Genomic DNA, 17246 nt, shown 5'->3' with positions numbered 1-17246 from the left:
TTCGCATGGCACCCCAAAGCTTCGCCCAGGTGATCAGGAGCATTTAGAAAAGCCAACAGAACCCTATCTAGATTCTGATAGATCATCTCACTGGATGTAGGAGCTTATTCTATAGAGGCAATTCCATGAGAAGACATCTTGTAAGAGGCGATAATACTATAGGGTGGTCGGTATAGATTACTTTTTGAGGCGGACTGGTCGGTCCTCGCTAGGAGAGCAGTAATCCACGTACGCTCTCAGTCCCTTGCAGCCTCGGTTGCGGCCGAGCAGACTGTTGAAGTGACGCTCTAGCCAGAAATGTGTCTTCTCTTGCGTTCTAAGCCATCGTTCTCGCACACGCCACAGGGGTAATTGGCAAGCCATGGCTCTCATTACTCTCACTCACGATCAGGCTGTACAGGCTCTCAATCTGGCTGAGGCTCGAGGGTGGACTTTCCAGTAGACCATTGTTCGAAGCGCGCTTCTAGAAGGATCCGCTGATCGGCGCACCTTGCTCTGGGGGGCCCGAGAAGTCGACTTCACTCGCACGCACACGTCTCGTGCGCCTGTGTTACTTGGAATACTCACGGTGGCCTTCTCACATGATCTCAACTATCGGTTGATGATACTCGTCAGGCCGCAATACATATATTGCAGCGGGCCTTGGGCGGTTTCTGTGGTCCCTTTCTGCTGGTGAACGACTCGCCCGTCCGACATTCTCCCGCCAGTGCCGCAGTTTTTCCTCCGCTCAAAGGCCCGCGTGAAAGTGGGCAGATTGAATGTGGGCGGTGTTGGAGTTGAGTTGGAGGTGTGAAACGTTCTCTTGCACCGTCATCAGGTTGCTTGCCAGGAGATGCTTGCGAAGAGGAAAACGCTGAGGTTGGAACGGCCAGCGAAGCAGAGGGCAGAGGGGGGAGGCTGGTGCCGGCCTCAGGTCATGCCGCTTCACTCGGGAACCGGCCTTTCTGTGCATAGACCTCAATGAAGTTTATAGGTCTCTACTTCACAGGGCCTACCGACTTTGTAAGGCGGAGAGTCACTCCGCGCCTCAAGCCACCCCGAAGCCATCTGATGACCGTGCTCTTCCCGCTGTCAAGGACGGCACATGTGCAAAACACATCCGGGGCTGAAGATGGGGTGGGTCTGCGTTGGCAGGGCTAGGGTCAGCGCTATAGAACTTTACTGGTTTTGGAGGCCAATCTGCAGCCCCAGTCCCGACTTCAGAGTTTGACAGTGGTCAACGGCTGAAGACCTAGTGACCACATGGCCGCCAGAATTGTACAAGTCGGCGTGGGGGTTCGATTAGTGGTTATCGTTGAGGCTGTGAGTATGGTAAGGTAAGGTGTGGTGTGGTGTGGTGTCGTGCAATGGGTGAGCATGGGTTGTGGCGGCAGGGCTGGTAAAGTGAGTATGAGGGCCACGCGTGAACGAACGACTGGCTTGATGGCCGTTCTTCTTAGCTTCTTAGTCCAGCAGGCTACCACAGGGCTGTGCTCGCCGACGGCTCCGTGGACGCGTAGAGCATTGACCGGCGCTGGCAAACGAGAGATGATTGTCAGGCACACAGCACGACACTTGCCATTGCTAGTGCAGGTACTTGGCTCGCTGGCAATCAATTGCAGAATTGTTACGTACCACGTACGGCTCTTTGGAGAACCGGCGGCCGTCTCTGGCCACATGTCTGTTGGTCACAGTTTGAAGCTTGTAAGGATGGGCAGGCTGTTTGTTCGTAATATCACTGCCTCTATAGCTCTGCATGCCTGCAGTAGTAGCAGTAGCAGCAGCAGCAGCAGTAGCAGCAGCTCCAACGTCTTGCACCACAGCTGGAGAAGGTCTCCTCAGCGAATGGCTCACAGGGACAGATGCTGGTTTCAGGAAAAGCAGAGTCATGCTTGCCGTGTTCCCTCTCGCCAGAATTATCATCTCATCTCCCCCCTCGGCCTGATTTGTGGTGGGGTCCTGCGAGTTGGTCCTGGGCTACGCAGGCCATCCATTCCATCGCGACCGATCGATCCTCGACTGCAGCGCACTAGGCCAACTAATACAAAGCAAATACAAAGCACCGAGGACAGAGGGCATGTGTGTAATCTGATCTGCGATCCGAAAGGCAATTCAACCTCGCTGTGCTGCCGCTGCCAGCATCGATCTTCCCCGTTGACAACCCCTACCCTTCGTCCCAACCTCCCGGTCCAAGACTCCAAACGCATGACTGTCAAAAATTGCCCTATCACACTTGAGACACAGGCCCCAGGGTTCGCCCGCCCTGCCCTGCCCTCCCGGGCTCTCTCCTGTGGTCGCCAGCTCATCTGAACAAAACGAACTTTATGACGTGCACCCGGCAATCCGAGGCCCTTCACTGACGCCTCACACGCCGTTACTTTGCTCTTGTGCCTGTGCTTGGTGCCTGTGCTTGTGCTGTGCCAGTGCTGTGCAGAGCTGTGCAGTGCTTTACTTCACCTTGTCTTGCCTGTGTTTAATCCACCCCGGCTCCGTAGCCGAGTTTAGTTCCTTCAAACATCACTCACACCAAAAGGCACATTCATGACTTTCCAACGGCGCATGAAGACGGTGGCTCGACATCCAAGCTGTCGACATGAGTCGAGATAAGGACAGGAAGAAAGGCTTCTGGAGGACCCTTTTCAGCTCAAAGTCAACAGCAGCACCCCGCGACAGTGGTGGTGCCTTCTCGGTAAGGATGCCTGCTACTTCACTCCACCCCCCACTCCGCCGTACCTTATGCGACAGCAACTCATCTCATGCCAAATGCCAAAGCCAATCGCCATATCCCACATGCTCCTTCTCCATGCGAATCAGCTGCTGACACCGATTGCGAGTAGGACACCGAAGATAATGGGGTGGTGAAGGGCGAGAAGCTGAAGCTGCGCCCGCGCAGAGCAAGTGAGGGTGATAACTTGCGGCAAAAGGCCAACCCCTCAAAGTACTTCGAGCCTGCCAACGGTTCTCAGCCTCATGCTCAGTCACGGAATCGGCTCAAACGCCCTGTCTCTGACCCTCCGCCGCCAAAGGGCAAGGGCCGCCAGGTACCCAATGGAAATGGGCCGTATAGCCCGCCCCATACCCTGACGGAATGGCCACCATCGGGGTGCGCCAGCGACGAAGAGCTCAACCTCGGCCACGCGATGGAGCTCATATGTCGAGGCGTCCCTGCTCACAGAGGCTTCAAGAGGCCAATCCCGCATCTCGCAGATCACTTCTACTCAACTTATGCCACCACAGCCGGCAATCGAGGCGACGGCAACGATGGTGTAAACCAGCACGACTCCATGACCCAACTCATGACCATGAGACTGCAGGGGCCGGGACCTGCCACCTATCCTTGGGAGACCATAGAACAGCCCAGCTTTTCATTCCATTTCGGCGAGCGGCCGGGCACGGTCACGCTGAATCAATGGGCCTCCACTGCGAGCGCATTCCCGCCTGCACTCAACATACGTGATTCCGGGGTGCAGCCCCGGGACGTGGACCTGGTGCGAATATTCGGGAGGCTGAAGGACCTGGAGGGTGGCCTCGAGGACGATGACATGGAGTACATGTACAAGAATCTCTACAGGAAACTTCTGAAGGACCCCGATCGGATGCTCAACCCTCACAAGACCCTCGACAAACAAATCACCGATCTCATTCTCGTCCTCTCTCGGCCCGACCACTGGATCGACTTCTCAAATCCCAAAAACCACATCATTACCAGATTCATATTCGACACAGGACATGTGAACCACGACCAATACGTCAAATTCTTCCATCAGCTGCTTCTCAGCATGGAGCTAGATTTGAGGATACATTCCAGGCAACACTCAGAATGGGCAAAAGAGAAGCTCCTGGAGCAGCTCCCTCCAACTATCCGGTGGAACCTCGCCCTCTCAAGGAGATGGCGAGATAATGTTAGGATAGAGGCATACGGGAACACGGCAGATCAAGGTATTAGAGAATCCGTCTCGAAGGGACACCTTTTCACATACTGACTGACCTCTAGTGAAGTTGCGCTTCAAACTTAAGCGGCGGCAGGTGAAAATGATCAAGCGTTTCGCGCAGATGATGAAGTGGCCAAACCTTGCCGAGACCCTAGCAGCGTTGAGGCAAGGAGACCAGGCCGCAAGCCTCGATGCCGTCAGCTCCCATGCTATGGCCTTCTTCAGCGGTCTGGTGCTACCTGGGGTGAGATAACGATGATATTTCCTGGTATCCGACCGATCGTCAATACTGACATTGAACAGCCCACCTTTCCCTTTATCATGATGAACGCATTGATCGATATCGATCCGGACGAAGCCACCGACGACCTCGCTCTGCTCATCCACCTCAATCCTAACTGCGGTTTCCAATACCGCAATAGCTACACGTACTGGACCTCAACATCAATCGTCGGCAAAGTCCTTGGCCCCACCTGCCACGAGGTCGCCGGCTGGGTTGGGCCCGCAAGACCAACTCCGCACCTCAAGCGCTCACAAATAGCGCGAATACGATCCCGGCGGCCCCGGCAACGCCTCAAGCTGGACGATGTGACCTCGATGTCCGAAAGATCCGACCCGTTGGGACCACCTACCGAGGTATTCCCTGTCAAGGAGTACGAGTTGGTGGCCCCCGAAATTGACGATATCGTTGACACGGTGCGCATCGAGCTGTTCACCCTGAAGCCCTGCGCGGACCGGGCAGGAGAGCCAGGGCCCAAGTGGTTTGACGCCGCGATCCAGTTCGCCATCGACGGCGTCTCTTGGCCACTGAGGCTGACATACGACGTGAGCTTTATCCACGCTTGGCCGTGCACCGATGGGCCGCACCCGTTGTTCTTCGACTATGCGCATCAGACGGTCAAGGTGGATGAGATCATCGAGATTCGCGACTGGGCAGGGCTTTACGGACCAAAGAGCAGGGCGAGGCTGGACGGGAACGGTTATGACCATGGTTCGCGCAGTGAGTCGGAGTCGCCAGCCGGAGAGGGCTCGTCGAAGGGCGTCCCCGTGGCGAACGGCCACACCAATGGGAACGGCTATGACAGAGATTACGATGACGAGAAGGTCTTGGTTATCGAGGCTTTTGGCGTGCCTGACAATGAGGTCCTCGCGAGGGCCTGGTGTGCTCACTGGGGCATGAGCGCGGTTGTAGCGGTTATTGGAAAGACCTGGTGAGCCAACCTCTATCCAACCACGCCGGTGGCCTGGATTAGACCGAATTGCTGACAATCATGGTGCAGCATGGCATGTGCCATCCGGGAGGCCTACGCGGCGGCGTTGACAGTTCTCATTCTAGTGGACGACCAGATGGCTCCATATGACGACTGAGCCAACGAATTAAAAGACTGTGGTGTTGTGGGCGGGAGGGTCTCACGACCTCAACGTACCCAAAGCAGTTGAACGACTTAATGATGCATCTGGAGGGGCGATCAGGAAACGAGGGTATATAGGGTAGGCACTGTACACAAAGTTGGGCATTTTTCTATCGATGCATGATCCCATGCATTCAGAATGGGGGAAAATTGGTAACTGAATTGGATCTAGACGGCGCTGCCCAATACCCCAAATGGAATGGAACTGTTGACGGATGGAGTTTATTCGGTTGGTATGGACTACAGAATCCTTGTGGTTCTCATATTTGGTGTATGAGAGGGATGTGGAGGGAGAATGCTGTTGATTCTTGTGTGTATGTGAACATATAATTACAGCTTTGAGGGATCTCTAGGATCCGCGCAGGTACAGTAGTCGACGAGGTACCAAGAATGACATTTTTTGTCCACACCCTAAAGTTAATCCTACACTATCTCACAGGTTGCTCTATATTGTAAAAGACAATTTCTCAAAGGAGGTCATGCCATTGACTACACTAGTCCAGTTACGAGCTAAATAATTGGTATCATCCTGAATTGTCTGAGTGGTCTGCTGGGACGAAAAAAGGGACCCTTGGGGCTGCACCAAAACTAGCGCCGTTATGATGCAACACGTAGAAAAGGCAGCCCACTGCTCCGTGAGTGCAGCAGGCAAGCAGTCTGACTTTCCACAACCTCAAGGCCACGCTCCCACCTTTTGGCAGCATGGTCCCGGCGACATCGGACGCCTCTTTATCGTTTTCTCCTCAACATCTAGCACCTTACACTCGACGATGGCGTCCCTCGTCGTCATTTTCGTAGTCGAGCTCGCCGTCGCCGTGGTGAACAGCATCGGCGCAGCGACCATCAATAACCTGGTGAGCAGCCCATACCCTCGCCCCGCCTGCCACCATTCATCCCCTACTCTGCCGACATGGGCAAGGCTGGAGACGCCATGACCTGAGTTTGCTGACCTGTTGCTCCTTCCCCGAAGCTATGGAAGCTCTATACCGCGACCCCGCTGGGCACCTCGAAGCAGATCCGCGACCAGCGCGAGCTACAGCAGCGGTACATGAAGGTGCGGCGTGATCTGAATGCTACGAGCAGCCAGGACGAGTTCGCAAAGTGGGCAAAGCTGCGGCGGCAGCACGACAAGATGCTGGAGGAGCTGGAGAAGATGAGTGCGTCTCTTCCCACCTACAACCTGCCCTCCGCCCTACATACATAAATACACACATACATACAGGATCTTCACCACACGGGCCACTGGGCCAGTGGTGGAAGGAAGTAAGCTGGTGACGAAAACAAAGATTGCTGACGGGAGACTTGCCCAACGCACAGAGACCGGCATCGACGGCTCCAAGGCCGCATTCGACAAGACAGTCACGACGGCCCGCTGGCTCTGCACCTCTGGCCTGCGCTACTTTCTCCCATTCTGGTACTCGCGCTCGCCCATGTTCTGGCTGCCGCACGGCTGGTTCCCATACTACGCCGAGTGGATCATCTCGTTCCCGCGGGCGCCGATGGGCAGCGTCAGCGTCGCGTCGTGGCAGCTCGCGTGCACGGGCGTCATCACGCTGGTGGCGGACACGATCGCGGCGCTCGTGGGCCTGGTGGTCGCCGCGAAGGAAGCGGGACAGGGAAAGAAGACGGAGGAACCAGTAAAGGCTTCTGCCGCACCTACGGCTTCGGCGAAGTCACAGGGAGAGGGGGACAGCAAGAAGGAGTTATAGTATGCATGGCTAATTCTGGATATTACGGCGCTGCAAGCTCAGGACGCTCGGTGTTCTAGTTATGGAAATTGCATATGTCTCTCAGCAAATTTGACGCAGAGTTCTTCATAGCCGGAGCTGAAACTCAGCAACACGAAGTGAGATGACTCTTGGCAGAGTACTTGGGCTTGCTCTGGGCAACACTTTGACTCTGACAACCACTGAGGAAAAAGATTGCTAAAGCTTCGAAAGTGCCCGTGTCCGGAGAGAATGTGATTCTGCGTGGAGTGCTGCTCATCGGTTGGATGGACCGCGCATGTTGGCAGGGTCAACCTACCGTAGTGCTCGATCGTCTTCATGTTAGAGGTTGAAGACCCAGAAGGGATCGTGAGCGAGACAAGTAGTATATTCTCATAGTACACAGAGAAGGTCTCACAGCACAAAGATATTGAAGCTTTGTGTGGTTTGTCTGTGGTGAAGGACGGAAGATCGTTGTTGGATGAATTTTCGTGCTTCTCGAATTTTGTAAGCTTTCGGGAAGCCCCACTATCGGAGCTACCTGACTTAGCGCCACTTAACTCATCCCCTTGCTGTCCAGATCGGCATACACACCCCGGCTGGCCAACGGCCTTGTCCACTGAAATACAACCACGGGTGGCCGTCATGAACACCTGTACCTCCTTTCCGTGCAACACAACTCTCGTTCAGCAACAGCAGCAGCAGCCATGGCGATATCATGGGGGACGTGAGTAACTGCCTACATGGATTACCACTCACGTACTCACCAGCTAGACTGACACACCCTCCAGGATCAAGTCCCTAGTCATCTTCTTCGGGCCCATGCTCGTACCTAAAGCAATAACCTGGTTCAACTCTGCGCGCGCCGCCCAGCGCAACCCGAAGCAGCCCATCCGGCCCCTGCCCACGCGCACACTCGTCGCAGTCATCCTCCTCGCCGCGGCCGCGGCCGTCTTCGCCATCAGCACGCTCCCGATCCTGGCGCCCGAGAACGTCTTCGCCGTGACGCGCTCGAACCCGACCTCGTCCAACAACCTGATCCTCTCGCGCCTGGCGGCGCTGCGGGCCCTGACGCCGCGGGACAACGTCCTGCACGACAAGTTCGAGTCGCGGGCCTCCAAGCTGCTCTACTACAAGTACGGCCCGGACGTGCTCCTGGGCTGCCCCTTCTGCAACTCCAACGAGCCCACCACCTACCTGCTGTACGCCGCCCCGGCCGTGGCCGCCGCGCACCTGCTCAACGCCCTGCTCCTCGGCGCCGCGACCTCGGCGGTGCTGACGGGCAAGGCGGGCGCCCAGTGGCGGTCGCTGGCCTCGTACGCGGCGGTCGGCGCCGCCGCCCTGGACGCCTACCTCCTCGCGAGCTGGGACCACGTGGCGGGCAACGAGAAGGCGCGCGTGCTGGGCGAGGTGACCTTCTTCTACTGGCGCGCGCGCGCCCTGCGGTACCTGGGGCTGGCGGCGCTGGACCTGCTCGTCGCCGGCGCCCTGTACCTGAGCGGCACGCACCGCATGTTCCCGGTGGCGCAGACGGTGTCGGAGCGCGTCGACGCCGTCACGGCCGGGCTGGCCAAGACGCGCAACCAGCTGCACGCCGCCGGGGTCATCAAGAACACCACCACTAGGGATGGGGAGCTCAGGGCCGCCGAGGCGAGGTATTGGGCGCATGAGGTCATCATCATGTCTGAGGCTATGGAGAGCGAGGAGGTCGTGGGGAGCATGAAGGACGCTGTGGAGAACAGGCGTATCGACCTTGACAACATAGGGCAGGTTGCTGACACTTATGCTCGAGACGTTCTCCAGCAGGCCATGGCCTAATCGGTCATTCTAGCTTTAGACTCAAATGTCACTATAGCGATCGCGCGATGATATCTTCGAGCCTTCCAATGTGACTGTCGCATGGACTTCATCTGGTGACCTCGGTGACGTCTCCCAAGGGTGGTTATCTAAATCCGTCCTTATATCTTACTCTGTTGTGTGACCCAACGCCGACGGAATGCCTATAAAACACCTACATTCCCAAAGCCTCTAGGACTCGTGATGCAGCGTCTATCCTTTGCCACCATCCGGCTTGGTTACGGGTACCCCTGTCCCCGTACTGCTAGATACGCTCCCTTTCCTCGAGTCGGTGCCCATGGCGTCGATCGGCCGGCCTTCCTCCACACTGCGCTCGAGGAAGCCTGCCCACAGGTCCGCCAGAGACTCCTTGCCGGACGTGGGCGCGTTTTCAGAGAAGAACTCGGTACTGAGGGACGGTGTGCTAGGTGTTCGGTGGAAGGGCGAGACTGGGAGGCGAAGCGTGCTGTGCGAGGCGCCGGGGCGGGCGAGCCCTGCTTGTTCCTTCTGCTCGTCCGTCCAGGCAAGGTAGCCCGCGATGACTTGCAATATCTGGAACCTCTTGGGGTCTGACCGGTCGAGCGAGAGGAATTGCAGGAAGTAATTTGTGATGATTTGCCTTGTCGATGTTAGTATGAAATCTGTGGGCATGTGATGATGTGACCTTACCTGTCCACCTGTTCGTCTGGCTTTGTTTTCTTCAGGTACCGCAGTGCCTTTGTGAGGTGGTCATTGAGTATGATACCCTCATGCCTCAGTTTTCCGATGAGCAAGTTCTTCTCCCTGACCTCCTTCTCGAAAGGAGCAGTCCTCTCCAGCTCTTTCGTGAGCCTCTCCTTGGCCTCTTCGGCCTCTGCTACCCTCCTGTCGGCTTCCTCAACCCGCTTCTTCATTTCTTGGAGTTGTTCTTCCGAAGACTCAACGAGATCTCTCAGCTCTTTTCTCCTTGCGTCTTGGATTTCTTGTAGAGCTCTTTGCAACCCGTCAATGGTTTGAAGAGAACTGTCCCTCTCTTCCGCAGCTCTCTCGTAAGCCTCCCTCACGGATGACAGCTGATCCTCTAGATCTGCTACTTTCTCCGTGAGACTCTCCCGCACCTGCCGCTCTTCCATGGCAATGACCTCCCATTCGCCCATGGCGCTACTTGTAGACTCTAGCTCACTCCTGAAATGCTGTACCTGCCTCGCCATGTCGTCCTTCTCTTTCAACCAGTTCTGCTGCGACAAGTTATTTCGGCTCCTCAGGGTCGCTAGCTCGCGATTCGACTCCTGCAGCTCATCCGTGAGCCTGGCTATTTGCTCCTCATGGGAGGAATCGCCCTTCTGTAGCTCCTCATTTTGCGCCTCGAGTTCCTCAATGCGCTGGTTTGCCTCTTCCAGCTCCGCCCGGTCCCTCTTTAAGCGATCGCCGAGCGTTTGCTTGATCTTCTCGACCCTCCCTAATAGTGTTTGGTATTGCTCCTCGGCCTGATCCTTTGCAGACTCGCTCTCTTCGAGGTCTGTTTTCAGTTTGCTGACTTCCGACGTGTGGGATTCTTGTATCGTCTCGAGCTGCTTTCGGAGCTGCTCCACCTCCTTGCGGAGGGCTTCTCGCTCTTCTGACATTGCCTCTAGTTTTGCGCTTGTGTCGTTCGTGGATGTCGCGTGTGTTGAACGGGGGTCTGGGGAGACAGGATGACCATTCCCGGATGGCGCTCGAACATGTCCGTTACCCTGTGCGTCGTCGTGGGCGGTCGCGGAGGTCGACGGGAACTTTGGGTTCTCCTTTCTGGTATCACTACTCTCTGTCTGTTATATATACATGTCAGAAACAGGCATCCAAGTTGCAAACGAGCCACCACAGCCTTGTAGGAGAGCGACCCTTGTTCGGAATGCCGCGGTCCAGACCTATGAGCTATGTGTCCAGGAGCTCGGGTCCGCATAGCGAGAGTGGGTCTGGGCCCTTTGGTACGTGCTTCTGAACTTACCACCGGGGTGTCTGGCTCCTCGTCGGCTGATAAGTCTCTGTTGCTGTCGCGAGGGCTGGGCTCAGCAGTGCCTGCGCCATCGTTGGTGCTGTTGGCGGTGCTGATGTCGAGCGCCTTCTTGGGCTTGTTCTTCTTGTTCTTCTTCTTTTTTGAGGCGGCGGCAGCCTGACCCTGTGCTGCTGCAATCGCATCTTGTGGGGCCGCCGAAGACATGATATCAATTGGGATGCATGCGTCTCAAAACGAAGGGCATTGGGTCGATTGCTTCGAGGCGCCGGTCGAGTTGCGGGTGCTTGTTGCCAGGTTCCATATCCACCTGGGCAGGCCATGGCCCAGGGCGTCTTAGTGAGCGGGCTGGCGGAAACGGTGGCTCCTTCCGGTGCCAGAGCTCATTGGCCAGGGCAGTCGGGTAAGTGGGTGGCTTGCCCCGATTCTGGGTACATAGCTCTTCGTCTCAGTGCAGGAATTTTGGTGATTTTTTCCCCTTCCCTCCTCACATATTTTCACCTTCGCTTTCCCAGAGCTCGACGTTGCCCACACACGTGAGCTCTGTCGCATTCATTGAATGTTGCGAAGCAGATCGAGATTCGCACTTTTATAATCCTGATGACTGTCCGAGATGATACATCTCCAGTGGACTCTTCAGGTTCGCTGGCGCGAGATATAACAATTGAAATTTGTAGCATCTGCACTTGTAGACATGCAGTGACAATGCTTAGCCGACGAGACGTCGACCCTCATGCCTATAATCTACGCCTTAGTCCTCCTCGTCTTTCTCGGCGTCTCTGCCACAGCGGCTGCCTTCGGCGCCTTTGCAGGTCTTCCCCTGCCCCTAGTGGCCTTCTTAGCCGGGTCCGCCTCCACGTCTTCCTTTGCATCCTCAACAGTGGCCTCCTCAACATTCTCGGCAGGAGCAACAGCCTCAGTCTCGGCCTCAGTTGCAGGTGGGGGTGCCTCGATCGCCTTGGGTGCCTCTCCTTGCTCCACGGCGGCCTTCGCCTCGGTGACGGACTTGAGTTCCGGCGCGTTGAACTCGTAACCCAAGGCCTCAAGCTTCTTCGCTCTCGCAGCTCGCTTCTTGTTCTCTCGCTTGATGCTCCTCTCCCACTGCTTCTCCAACTTTGGTCGCTCCATTTCCTTGCCCTGCATCTTGTTCCATGGTATCGACTGCGGATAAAGGTCAGTTAAGCTGGCAATCAAGTTTCGGAAGAAGCGGAGTCACCTTAAATCTCTTGTTCGAGCCCTTGAACAGGTCTTTGTGAACTTGTGCCTTGGGAATGACACTGCATTTGAGGATGTGTCCAAACAGCAGATAGTTCTGCATAAATGTCAGTGCTCAAAGCCTGCAAAACGATTGTTAGGTTTGACTTACGTCCATAGTCTTAGCCACAATCTCAGCAGTGCTAGCCTCTTCAAACTCCACGAAAGCGAAGTGCTTCGCCCTTCCGGTCTTCTTGTTTCTGGAGACTCTCAAGTTGCGAATCGCACCGAACTGGGAGAAGTAATTCTTCATCTCGTGCTCGTAGAAACCATGGGGCAGACGGCCGATGTAGATCACTCCAGTCTCCTCCTTGGTCTTTGAGGCGGCCTTGAGGGCCTTCTTCTCCTTCTTCTCCTTCTTGGAGAGCTCCTTGGAGATGTCAGGAATTTTACCCACGTCTTGCCCCTCCTCAAAGGTGATCACTCCAGAAGCTTGCTCGTCTTCATCTCCACTGTCGACAGCCAGGACAAGAGCTTTGGTCTGTTCGTCAACCTCCTCATCAGAGAAGGCTTGCTCCTCCTCAGCAGCAGCCGTGGCATCCTTCTCCACCTCTTCGGCAACCTTCTCCTGCTCCTCGACGATCTGCTCGGGTTCGGCTTTCTTCACGGCCTTCGCGGATTTTGCGGGAGTGGGCTGAGCGGGCGTCTTCTTCGGGGTCTTCTCCTGTTTGGCTTTGGGCTTGGGGGCAGGGGTTCCGTCAGCCTCTTTGGTGGCAGACTTCGGAGTGCCCTTGGCGGTAGATCTTGGGGTTGCCTTTTCAGCAGGCTGAGCGGTCTCCTTGACGGCAGACTTCGGAGCAGACTTCGGAGGTGCCTTGCCAGCCGACTTGGGTGTCTCCTTGGCAGCAGCTTCCGTGACAGACTTCGGCGTTGCCTTGCTAATAGCCTTTGGAGTCTCCTTGGCAGTAGGCTTCGGAGTGACCTTGCCGGCAGGTTTAGGGGTCTCTACGATGGCAGACTGAGGTGTCTCATTGGGTTTGGCAGGTGTCTTTTCCTTCTTGGGCTTTGGCGTTGGCTTCTCAGACGCCTCTGGAGCTGATTCCTCCGTATCCTTCTTCTTCGCAGGTGTCTTTGCCTTCTTGGTCTTGGGCGCCGGGGTCGATATCTCGGCTCCTTCAGCTGGGGCGTCCGCAACCTCCTTGGTCTTAGCCGGTGTCTTCACGGACTTCTGCTTCTTCGTAGCGGTGGGGGAATCATCCTCGGCTGCTAGAAAGTCTTAGTACATTGTATTTCTACTATTCAAGAGGCGGGCCTGTCCCTTACCCTTGCGCTTCGTGGACTTGGGCGTCTTTGCAACTTTAGGCTTTGGCGTCGCTTCGACAGCGGCCGACTCTGCAGGCGTGGTAGCTTCACTTTGGTCAGCGGAATTCATGGTATCAGGGCTCTTCGTCATAGTGTGCATACCCTTCGACCTCCTAGGTCTCAATTCTACCGGCATGCTGGGCAACTTTTGAGGGCCAATGTCTTTTCTTGCTGTGATCCGTTGTATAACACAGAGAGAGCCTGGATTCATGGGCGATTTTCTTTTTCCCAGCCGGGTAACTTTTTCTGAATTCTGCCGGGCGGTGGATAGCTAGAACCCGCTAGCGACAGACCCCTGGCGGCGCCTGCACTGCTGGAGCAGCCGATACCCTGCTAATCGAGTTAAGTTGCGCCGGCCGGAAGGCCAGCAATGCGATTTCAATTCAACCCGGATGAGGCGACGTGTTTAGCAGATTTACCTTGACCAAATCGCTCTTTCACCACCCTCTTGCGCTCAACCTCTCCTTAATCACAAACTCGACTCGCCCCATTCTGCCTGCAACTGTCCAGTCTCTCTTTCGGTTTCCTCACAACTCCACAATCATCTACAATGGCCGACCAAGTCTCTGAAGCTCTGGAGGTGCCCCGGGAATTCGTCAAGGACGGAGTTCAGTTCAGTCAGTAGCATCTTTCTACGCTACAGATAACTCCACCTGTCCGAACAGTTGATGCTAACGTCTGATACCTTTAGTGACGAGGTGCCAAAAGCCTGATCAAAAGGAGTTCCTCAAGGTACGCTTTCTTCAGCAGTACGAATCTGGCAGTTGGCTAATACATGATTGTGCAGATCTCCCAAGCAGTTGGTGTCGGCTGTGAGTAACCCTGTGAAATACACGATATCCTATATACAGTCGATTGTCCTGCGTCGCGTACGCACTGCGACTGCAGCGGAAATGTCCCTGCTCCGAAGCTACGCATCGAACTCGATCGCTTGACCTGCGGCCACATTTGCTAACTTCCCGGGACCCAGTCTTAATCATGGGCTTTGTCGGATACATCGTGAAGCTGATACACATCCCCCTTAAGTAAGAGATCCCTCCAATCTTCATGCTCCCCAGCGGTCCATTAGGGCCAACTGGCACTCGTGGAAATAGTGTCATTCGAGTATCAGAGGCTCGAGATCACAGAGACGAAATTGCACCAGAACCATGCCTTGGAGGTGACAACGATGAACTGATGTGGCTAACGGGACCATTTTGCAGCAACATCCTCGTTGGCGGCGCATAGATATCGAAATCGAGTTGGGGCTAGGATGAGCGAGGGACGACAGGGCGCACCAGGGCGGGAGCTGTGCGGCAATTGTCAATGCTGCAAATGACAGGAGAGAGCACAAGCATCACTATGCGACACTGGCAACTACTAGTGGAGCGTAACGGGACGGCAAAAGTCTGACCACGGAAAACTTCATATACCATATCACCGTTGTTGTGCAAGAGGACAGCATAACGAGTAATCAGTTTGTTCTTGTCCATGAATAGGAGGCCCGCCTGTCCTGCTAGCGGCTGAGGCGACCAAGTTTGACAGATGAGAATCGCATCCGTCCATTGTGAACTGTTCCCAAGTTCTGGGAATCTTCGCTGGTTCCCATCTGGTGTCTGAGTTGTTTCCTGGGCGTCTCTTTGGGAGTCCGCCACTTAAGCCGCCCGTGCCTTACGTAAGGACTTCACAGTCAATTCGCTGGGACAGAGGATCCGAGCCAAATATCGCCAACCACACCACACACTTACACGGCAAGTATCAGTGACCAAAACAGTTATAGGCGACGGAACCATCTACTTCGATGATAGCCAGATCATAATAGCAGATGATCCCATTGATTAGACCACCGTAAGACAACTTCTGGAAACCAATACCTGCTTGTGAGGTGGTCTAAGATGTGAGAAGATGAACATCCTTGTGCGTACCGTCACATTGCTGACTGTGCAAAGGCCATACCAGTCGTGAGATCAACTTCTCATTATTAGGGAACAAGATGTCCAGGGCGGTCAACAGGTCAGTCGCTGAAGCTTTGAGCAACGGCGACCCAACGGCATCCTACGAGGCGATTTCCGAAGCCTTGACCAGACACGGAGACCAACATGGCGAACTATTGGAGATCGAGATCCTTGGGAAGAGCCACCCGCTTGAGCCGGGAACATTTCTGTTACAGGATGGAAATGCCATTGCTATCTCCAAGTATGGTCTGGTGCAGGCCTTCTTTGTTGCTCGGAAAATCCTTCAGCGCCACCTCAGCGCAGAGACCATCTTGTCGTCTGACGGGCTCCTGGCTGTCACGAGCGTGGTGCTATTGATGGACCCGGAGCACTTGACGGCCGCAAATGCTCGCAAGAGGCTGGCAGTATCAGCAGGAACCAATTCTGAGGGACGTCTGCTGGAAGCCATCGAGAAGGACAGGTTCTTCGTCGACAGCCTGCTTACCAGCCGCCTTCACAGACACACCAAGTCCCCGACGTTATGGAGTCATCGTCGGTGGCTCATCGAGACGGCAGCACGTCGCGGCGTGCAGCATAACGTCGCTAAAAGCTTGGAGAAGGTGGTCATGGTTGCTGGTCAGAGACATCCCAGGAATTACTACGCTTGGTGCCATGCCCGGTGGTTGACCACAAATATCTCGGAAGGCCAGGTTGGCCACGAGGGTCGTTCCCTCGAGAGTTTGTTGCCATTGACAAAACGTTGGTGCTTCCGGAATCACACCGACATCTCCGGCTGGTCATATCTGTGCTTCCTGCTCGCGAAGCTCGATGTTGCCGAGGCCTCGTCTGTCCTTGAAGAGGCCGCGGGGCTCGCGGTCTCGCTGCAGTGGACTAACGAGTCGACGTGGGTCTTTCTACGGACGCTGGCAGCATCGGAATCCATGGGAGGGAAGGAGGCCAAGCTCTTTCAGGGCACTAGGGATGCTTTACTTCAAAAGACCGGGGGCTCTGAAGGGGCTCGCTCGCTCGTGAAGGCTCAAATTTGGTTCGAGGAAAATCGGCACCGCTCTTGATTTGAGTCCTGCATGCATATCTACGGTAGCACAATGAGGTGCCACCGGGGCGTGAGATTATGAGACATCTCGCTTGCAGAGACCCCAATGTGCGGTACACACGACAAAAGCGCAAAGGGTCTAGATGCGGCTGAGCGTAGTGATCATCCGTTGAATCGCAGAGGAGCAATCTACCCCTGGTTATGGAAAGAATCACACCTTCATGGCTCTCGGCGGGAATCCGCAAATCATTGGTTCATGACTTGTATCTCGGTTGGTACTAAGATGGGGTAAGAGGTGCTCATTTCGTACAACAAACAACGGGAAACAGAGTCGAGCCGCACAGTAGCTGTAGCATGCGTGTCAAGTTACCTCTAAAGCAGGGCGCCCGTGGGTATCCAGGAACATCTGGATCAGACGAACATGTGGTGTTGAGAGATATAGTAAGCTTACAATATCGAATCCATCAAGAGCCATCGTCTCGTGATAGGAGTCGTGCTATTGCTGTGGAGCTCAAAATCGTCTTGACATCTGACATGGTATGGCGACCCCTGACCCCGTCTGTGCCCTTTTGGGGTGCACGCTTGGCTCTGGCGAGCCTGGTCCATGAATGGACTAGGCTTGGCTTGCCCATGAATGACTGCAATAATCGAAATTGGGGTCTCCTCCGTGCCGCGCCCGAAGTTGCCGCTGTCGTCCTGCAAAAACTGCATAATTCACCGAGGGCGGTTGTGCAGGGAATATGACAAGTCGCGAGAGCCCGAATTAGAGTTCTCGTGTTTGTTTCTTTTTTCCCCCATTTTTTGTCAGTCTGTCTGTCGTGAGTGACCTGGAATGCCCTGTGCTGCTGTGAAAAAGATCGAGTTCCTTGATCTGATCTTTCGAGGA

The 17246-nt window shown here is 55.3% G+C and overlaps 7 protein-coding genes across 7 annotated transcripts; 5 read left to right on the top strand and 2 right to left on the bottom strand.

Annotated features, from left to right (window-relative positions):
* Nucleotides 1-2572: 2572 nt before the first annotated feature.
* Nucleotides 2573-5279, top strand: J7T55_006269 (uncharacterized protein; the record flags this gene model as incomplete). Its single annotated transcript, XM_053142450.1, has 5 exons — nt 2573-2668; nt 2817-3918; nt 3974-4155; nt 4215-5122; nt 5192-5279. 5 exons carry the CDS (start codon nt 2573-2575, stop codon nt 5277-5279), a joined length of 2376 nt encoding a protein of 791 aa, XP_053001035.1.
* Nucleotides 5280-5922: 643 nt separating this feature from the next.
* Nucleotides 5923-7178, top strand: J7T55_006268 (uncharacterized protein; the record flags this gene model as incomplete). Its single annotated transcript, XM_053142439.1, has 5 exons — nt 5923-5958; nt 6025-6177; nt 6294-6480; nt 6641-7031; nt 7118-7178. 5 exons carry the CDS (start codon nt 5923-5925, stop codon nt 7176-7178), a joined length of 828 nt encoding a protein of 275 aa, XP_053001034.1.
* Nucleotides 7179-7736: 558 nt separating this feature from the next.
* On the top strand, nt 7737-8847 carry J7T55_006267 (uncharacterized protein; the record flags this gene model as incomplete). Its single annotated transcript, XM_053142428.1, has 2 exons — nt 7737-7756; nt 7821-8847. The coding sequence occupies 2 exons, from the start codon at nt 7737-7739 to the stop codon at nt 8845-8847; spliced, it is 1047 nt and encodes a 348-aa protein (XP_053001033.1).
* Nucleotides 8848-9078: 231 nt separating this feature from the next.
* On the bottom strand, nt 9079-11044 carry J7T55_006266 (uncharacterized protein; the record flags this gene model as incomplete). The annotated part of the gene is made up of 3 exons (XM_053142417.1): nt 9079-9484; nt 9535-10652; nt 10832-11044. The coding sequence occupies 3 exons, from the start codon at nt 11042-11044 to the stop codon at nt 9079-9081; spliced, it is 1737 nt and encodes a 578-aa protein (XP_053001032.1).
* A 537-nt stretch (nt 11045-11581) lies between these two features.
* J7T55_006265 (ribosomal biosis protein gar2) lies at nt 11582-13529 on the bottom strand (the record flags this gene model as incomplete). The annotated part of the gene is made up of 4 exons (XM_053142407.1): nt 11582-11998; nt 12054-12149; nt 12204-13294; nt 13355-13529. The coding sequence occupies 4 exons, from the start codon at nt 13527-13529 to the stop codon at nt 11582-11584; spliced, it is 1779 nt and encodes a 592-aa protein (XP_053001031.1).
* Nucleotides 13530-13943: 414 nt separating this feature from the next.
* Nucleotides 13944-14620, top strand: J7T55_006264 (transporter sec61 subunit gamma; the record flags this gene model as incomplete). The annotated part of the gene is made up of 5 exons (XM_053142396.1): nt 13944-14010; nt 14085-14125; nt 14181-14205; nt 14364-14418; nt 14596-14620. 5 exons carry the CDS (start codon nt 13944-13946, stop codon nt 14618-14620), a joined length of 213 nt encoding a protein of 70 aa, XP_053001030.1.
* Nucleotides 14621-15365: 745 nt separating this feature from the next.
* On the top strand, nt 15366-16379 carry J7T55_006263 (uncharacterized protein; the record flags this gene model as incomplete). The annotated part of the gene is made up of 1 exon (XM_053142385.1): nt 15366-16379. One exon carries the CDS (start codon nt 15366-15368, stop codon nt 16377-16379), a length of 1014 nt encoding a protein of 337 aa, XP_053001029.1.
* Nucleotides 16380-17246: the final 867 nt, after the last annotated feature.

The sequence above is a fragment of the Diaporthe amygdali genome (genome assembly GCF_026229845.1).
Source record: "Diaporthe amygdali strain CAA958 chromosome Unknown NODE_1_length_4327563_cov_65_473760, whole genome shotgun sequence".
NCBI classification, from domain to species: domain Eukaryota; kingdom Fungi; phylum Ascomycota; class Sordariomycetes; order Diaporthales; family Diaporthaceae; genus Diaporthe; species Diaporthe amygdali.
The sequence above is the reverse complement of the archived record's forward strand: the minus strand, read 5'-3'. Positions and strand labels throughout refer to the sequence as shown.